Source organism: Leptopilina boulardi, unplaced genomic scaffold (assembly GCF_019393585.1).
Source record: "Leptopilina boulardi isolate dan_hultmark-lab unplaced genomic scaffold, ZJU_Lbou_2.1 LbouV2_382, whole genome shotgun sequence".
NCBI classification, from domain to species: Eukaryota; Metazoa; Arthropoda; class Insecta; order Hymenoptera; family Figitidae; genus Leptopilina; species Leptopilina boulardi.
Window position 1 is genome coordinate 115,204 of NW_026137954.1, and position 7,128 is coordinate 122,331.

General features: G+C 25.2%; 1 protein-coding gene across 1 annotated transcript; it reads left to right on the forward strand.

Moving 5' to 3' along the window:
• The first annotated feature begins 1,327 nt into the window (after positions 1-1,327).
• On the forward strand, positions 1,328-6,221 carry LOC127288268 (kinesin-related protein 4-like). The gene is made up of 8 exons (XM_051315622.1): positions 1,328-4,260; positions 4,379-4,447; positions 4,572-4,788; positions 4,935-5,020; positions 5,124-5,346; positions 5,444-5,581; positions 5,721-5,857; positions 6,070-6,221. The coding sequence occupies exons 1-8, from the start codon at positions 3,808-3,810 to the stop codon at positions 6,148-6,150; spliced, it is 1,404 nt and encodes a 467-aa protein (XP_051171579.1). The 5' UTR covers positions 1,328-3,807; the 3' UTR covers positions 6,151-6,221.
• Positions 6,222-7,128: the final 907 nt, after the last annotated feature.

Sequence of the window (7,128 nt, forward strand, 5' to 3'; positions counted from 1 at the left end):
TAATTTATAATTTGTATATAGGTATATATGATGTATTTCTCGACAAATATGACATCAATTTGCAATTGCATCTACGACTTTTTTAAAACTTATTTTTTTTGAGCACTAATTACGACTATCTTTCATAATTTTGTCAAATTCTTTTTAGCTAGCCATTTATTTACGAGATCATTAAAATGTACGTATTACATTTTTTTTATAAATAATAATTTTTAATATAAAAAAATGCCCATTCAACGAAAATTATAAAAATATTAAATATTAACATTTTTAACTGGAAGAACATATGCTCGTAACCATGAAATTCCGAAGAATTTGAATATGTCAAAAAAAATGTTTAAATGTTAATATTTAAAAATTTTATAATTTTTGTAAAAAACTCATTAAGAGTTATAAAATAGTATCTAAAACGACACTTAGGCCCCCCGCGATGCATACTTCACTCGGGGTACGAGCTTGGTCCCGGCCGGTAGAGTGGAGGTTAGGGTGCCCATGAAAATAAAAAAAAATTTATTTCAAACTTATATGAAATATTTGGGATTAGTAGATTGTTAATTATCAATTAGCTAACATTGCTATAGTTTATAAAAAATCCTCTAATTCAAAATAGTTCATATTTAGGCTCTTTGGATAAGAAATTACGTCAGCTTTTAATTAGTACTCTCTAAATCTGAATTAGTAAAAAATTAACTAATTCATTTAGTAAATTAAATTTCAACTAATGAATTAGTTTTTTTTGGAAGTTTTACTAATAAAATAGTAAAAAATTAGTATTTGAACATTACTAATTTAAAATAGTAATCAAATTAACTAATTTTATTAGTTATTACACCCGAGTTACTAATTGAATTAGTCAGTTGAATGTAACCTCTATTATTTATATGACGTATGTCATCTTCCATGGGTTTTTTTTTAAAATATTTTTTTTTTTTTTTTTAGTATTATGTGAAACTATAGCTTGTAATCTATTCAAAATACTTTGTTTGATGCTTAAAATACTATTTTTGAAAGCATTTATTATTTTTAAATTATTGTTCTGTTTTTTTGAAGTATTATGTGATACTATAGCTTGTACTATGTTCAAAATATTTTGTTTGGTGCTTTAAATATTACTTTTGAAATTATTTATTTTTCAAAAAATTTTTTGATATAAACTAACCGTTAAAATTTTTTTATTAATTTTATTTCACCAAAAGTAACTATGTATGTGTATCTAAACTGTCTTTAAGTAAATTAATAAATTACTATAAAGTAAACATTTTAATAAAATCTTTACTCAAAAAAAATCGGAAATAATATATCAAATGAACCACCAGAACGTAAAAAATTTTATATGAATTTTGCCAATATTATGCAATTTAACCCATGAAAATGAACTTTTAAAAATAAAATATTTTTTATACAATCATGAAGAAACTACATGCGAAAAATTTTATCTTTGAAACTCGACTTTTCAAATTTAAAATTTTAGTATGAATAAGTTGATAAATTTTTATTGATTATTTACGATTTGGCGGTAAAATTGTATAATGACTAATGAATTAGTAAACAATTAGTAGTTTTAACTAATCAATTAGTAATTTGCGCCTCCGGGAGCCGCATTAAAAAGTTACTAATTGAATTAGTTAAACCAAAATAACTATTTGAATTAGTAAGTTTTTACTAATTATTAGTGACTCACTTTTTGCTTTTTGAATTAGTAAGATTCTACTATTAATTAGTTATTTTTAACTAATTCAGATTTAGAGAGTAGCTTCAGAATCACAATAATACTCTTCACTGTAACTGTGCCATAGCGGCATCGAAAAAAGGGGTTTTGGGGGTCGCTGAATACAAAACTTTGGTCGAAAATAAAAAATTCAAAATGGCAGTTTCAAAATAGCGACCAAAAAAATTTTTAAATTAACATTTGTTATTAAGAAAACAAAAAAAAAATTGTTTATATTAACGGTTTTTATAAAAAAAAATTAGCAAATATATCAAATGTACATTCGGGATTAGATGTACATGTTCATTTATGTTTTTTAAATTAAAAACTTTAAATGCTGCGCAGTAGTTTTCTTAAGCCTTTACAGCTGAGCAATAATTTTTAGCATGCATAAGTGAAGAGTCTTAATAATTATAACTTTTTAAAATTTCAAATTTTTCCAAAAACATTTTTAAACAAATGTTCTTGTACAAGAACATAAACGTGTTCATGTAAAAGTACTGATACATGAAACCTGAACAAAAAATATGTATAAGAACATGTACATTTTCTTGTACAAGTATATTTTCTTGTCCAGGATCTTGTACAAGTTCTGGTACAAGAACATGTCTCAATTCCGGATGCTGAACTTGTTCAAGAACATTACTTGAACATGTACAAGAAAATGTACATGTTCATTGATAAACATGTACAAGAACTTGTACATGTCTGAAAATTTCGTTTATTAATAAAATGATTAAATGAAGTTATATGAAATTTGCTCATTTTGATAATAATTTTATTGTAAAATTAGAGTGCAAGACTTATTTTGTTAAGTTTTATATTGTTTAAAATTTAAATCATATAATTTAATTAATTTCTTTTCTGCGCCAAGCAAAGCTTCAAACAAAGTGTTATAAAAAGAAAACTATTGGAACATTCTTTTTTTTAAATTAAAGCTGAGATGTTACAGCAAGTTCTCTATATAATAACTTTTTTAAAAAAGCAAAAATGAGTGAAAATATTGGAACATTCTTTTTTTTAAATTAAAGCTGAGATGTTACAGCAAGTTCTCTATATAATAACTTTTTTAAAAAAGCAAAAATGAGTGAGTTACACAGCAAAGAGTGAAAAGTGAGCCAACACTGCAAAAATATATCTACAATAAGTATCTTACAATAAGATGTAATATGGAAAAATGGTATCTTCCATCTTAAAAAAGATATTTTGTAAAGTATCTTATTAATATTTAAGATGCTTTTTGCGTTTTAACAAGAATTAAAATATTTCTTCCATCTTAAAATGTAAGTTACGTAGATAAGTTTCTATAAGTAACTTGAATTAAGATATGTGTGGAGTCATATGCTGCTTAGAAAATAGATGCTTGTAAATTGTAAGATACGTCAGAATTTGAAGTTACTAAAATATAATATACATTAAGCATCTTACATAAGAGGCCATAGTTAACCTCAAAATTTTTTTCATCAAAAATATATTAAGCACTTTGGCAAAGATACTATTAACATCTTAAACTAAGATATTTCAAATAAATAAAAAGTTACTACCAAAACTTCTTAAAAATGACTAGTAAAACATCTTATATTAAGATACTTCTTTTTGCAGTGAAGTCACCTGATCTCCTCTAGTCGGGGGTTTTCAGGGTCGCAGAATCCGAATTTTTGGTAGAAAATAAAAAATAAAAAATGGCGATAAAAAAATTGAAAATTTTTAGTCAGATAAATTGACTTTTAAATTTTTTAGCCGCTATTTTTAATTTTTAATTTTTTACAGAAAATTCGAATTCAGCGACCTTGAAAACATACAATACGATGTTTTATTTAAAAAAATTTTTTTGAACATTTATGACATGAAAACTTTATTTTCACTGGGCTGTGAAGGGGTTAAAATGTTCTGCGGATATCCCGGGCTGTGAGGATAGCATCGCAGTATAAAAAGTATTACTTATATTACACTTATCACCAATTATTATAGGCTAATACAGAGGTATTATAGAGTATTAGACAATATTACACATAACAAGAAGGTTGTACAGTTAATTGTATATCTAACTTTCAATTTTTCTGCTTATTTCATAAGTATGTACATGTCAAATTTTTATTATGAAAACGCTGCATATTCCAGATACGAAGAAAGAAGCCTTGGAGAAAATGAAAACGGAGAGATTAAAATATCCTCCAATTAGCATAGGCATTCCACCATCATCATCTGAATCTGAGACTGAAAAGTCAAATAAAAGGGACAATTCTGGAAAAAATGTGAAACGTGTCCTCAAAAGTCCGACAGAAGAAATGTCTCAGCTTATTCAGTCGAAAGTTAACAAAATGCAAGGAAAATATATTAACACGAGAAAAGAAACTACGACCAACAATTACACCAAAATTATAAGTAATAATAATTTTAATCCTAATTCTACTGACGATGACGTGGATGACTTTGAGGATGATGATGGTAATGATGATGATGATGATGATGATGATAATGATGATGATGATGATAATGATCATGAAGATAACAATGGCTTTCAAGATGATGATAACTTGGTACAAAATAATGTAAGTTATTATTTTCTATAAATATACGAAGGTTCATTTAGAATCAAATATGTTTCACAATTTTTTTTATTCTTTGAAATTCACAATATTTAATTAATTCTTTATTTATATTTTACAGAAACTAGCGAAAATGATTGCTTTCAAACGAACCAACACTGAAAATTCAACTATGGGAGAAATGAAAAAGGTAAATTTTAAATGTAAAAATTCTTCTACAATAACTTGAATCTATACTTGATGAACTTGAAAATATAAATTTTTCTTTAATTGTGTATTGCAAAAATTAATACTTTTCCTTTAAATAAAAATAGAGAAAATTGTCCTGTTACGAGAATGATGATTACTCAAGTGACATTAGAAGATTAACAGAACAGATGTCTATATTGAAAAAGAAAGTGGAAAAGCAGTATGAAGAAATAGAAGATTTGAAAAATACATTAAAAACAAAAGATGCAGAAATACATGATTTAAATCGCCGAAATGTTGGTCTTCAAAATAAACTACTTTCAAGATTAGATGAATTGGATAGTATGTATTTAATAGTATTTCATATTTAACAAACTACAAATTTTAAAATATTTAATAAAATATTATTTGACAGTCATTATTTGTAGAATTTAAAAAATATTTTGATTTCTTTTACTGAAGTTAATGCTTATTTTTATTATTTGCAGAAAATGTTGAGGATATTGAAATTAGAACTGCCGAAGCTTCTGGAAAGCGAACTTTTGAAAAAGTTGGGGCAATAAAAAAGAACAAGGTACTTAATATTTACGTCGTACTCGAAGAACTCTCTTTCACTTTATAACAAAAAATGTTTCAATTCAATAAAATTAAATTTTTTTACTTATTTTTTATTCCAGGTACATCTAGGCAACAATATTTGGATAGACCAATGTAAATATGATGTAGTGGCACTTTCTTCAAAGTCACCAAAAATTTATATAAATAAATTAGCTGAAGCATGTTTCGGGTTCCAAACGCTTATAAACAGTAGCGTTACTGGAAAGGTGTCTAATAGAACTAGAAAAACTAATTCTATGGCACGTCCACGCCTCGATCCCCAAAAAATATGTGCTATACAAGGTAAGTTACAGTATTTAGGTTAAAGTATGTCAAAGTAAGAAAAAAAAGTAAATGTTACTTTAGTTTTATATTTAACATGTTGAACTTAATTTTTCAGAATCTTTCGAAAATTGGGCTAAACAATGCACACCGCCATACGATAAGGTGTCGATACAAGTTTTTAAAAATGATGTTCCGACTACTATTAGCCAGTATATTACGAAGTTGAGACAACGGCACTGCGAAAGATTTACTAGTGAGTTTTAATTATACATGTATTTACTATGTATTAATATACAGTAAAACCTTAAAGTCCAGTTTTTTAACAGAAATCTTTAACTATTCAAATTTAAATAATTAACACATTTTAATGAAAAGATAAATATATTTTATAGAAGTTCTGATTTCTGCGGAGGAGGACTCTGTAATCAATGACAATCCATTACATATTGAGAACCTTGTAGAGATTGAGGACCAACAAAGCTGTGAGGAAAATGAAGGAGCACCTCATGAATTGGATGACAATTTACTGGTAAAATGTTTTATATTTGTATTATATATAGAGTTAATTAATATATAGTAAAAGATAATAAACATAATATTTTTGTTTATATGTTTTTTCATAAATTTTTGAATAATGATAATTTTTTTAATTCAACAAATCAATTTTTAAGAATATTTCAGTTTTTTCACTATATGAAATTGATTTTAAGTTTTCTTATTTATTTTTTTCATTTTGTGCAGATTAATAATGTTGCAGTAATGAGGGAAAGACCACAAATTTTGTCTATTCAGGAAAAAGTGCTGCAGTTTAATGAAATTTAATTCTAAAAAATAATTTTTATATTAAGATTTATGTACAAATTATTTAATAATAAATAAGTGCAAAAAGTAAATCAATTATGTTTTTCTACAACCTAACATGCAACAGATTTTTAAATTATTTTAATAAATTGTTATTTAATAAATTAAAATTTAAAAGATAAGACATAAAAAAGGAGATGAAAAGATATTGAAATCATCTATCGTTTTTAAGTATCCATTCTGTATCTACAAAAGAAAATACCTATTTATCTCTTTATATCACCTTTTTTCTGTATCTTTCTATCGCTGGATATTCATTTAAAGAGATAAGAAAAGAGATAGAAAAATATAGAAAATAGAATATAGAAAAAAGAAGAAAACGGAATATAAAAAGAGATATAGAAAGAGATATAGAAAGAGATAGAAAATAGGATATAGAAAGATATAGAAAGAGATAAAAAAAGGATATAAAAATAGATATTAAAAGAGATAGAAAATAGGATATAGAAAGATATAGAAAGAGATAGAAAAAAGGATATAAAAAGGGATATAGAAAGAGATAGAAAATAGGATATAAAAGGAGATATAGAAAGAGATAAAAAAAGGATATAAAAATATATATTAAAAGAGATAGAAAATAGGATATAGAAAGATATAGAAAGAGATAGAAAAAAGGATATAAAAAGAGATATAGGAAGAGATAGAAAATAGGATATAAAAGGAGATATAGAAAGAGATAAAAAAAGGATATAAAAATAGATATTAAAAGAGATAGAAAAAAGGATATAGAAAAAGATAAAAAAAGATATAGAAGGATATAGAAAGAGATAGAAAAAAGGATGTAGAAAGATATAGAAGGATATAGAAAGAGATAGAAAAAAGGATGTAGAAAGAGATATAGAAAGAGATATAAAACTTCTATCGCTTTGAAGTATCCATTCTGCATCTCCAAAACATTATTGCTTTTTATCTCTTCCTATTCCTTTTTTTCTATATCTT

Excerpts from the sequence above, each read along its gene's own strand:
- LOC127288268 (XM_051315622.1), top strand. The coding sequence starts at position 3,808 with ATGAAAACGCTGCATATTCCAGATACGAAGAAAGAAGCCTTGGAGAAA. Across the intron at positions 4,448-4,571 it reads CTATGGGAGAAATGAAAAAG|AGAAAATTGTCCTGTTACGA; the intron begins GTAAATTTTAAA and ends AAATAAAAATAG. Across the intron at positions 5,582-5,720 it reads GCACTGCGAAAGATTTACTA|AAGTTCTGATTTCTGCGGAG; the intron begins GTGAGTTTTAAT and ends TATATTTTATAG.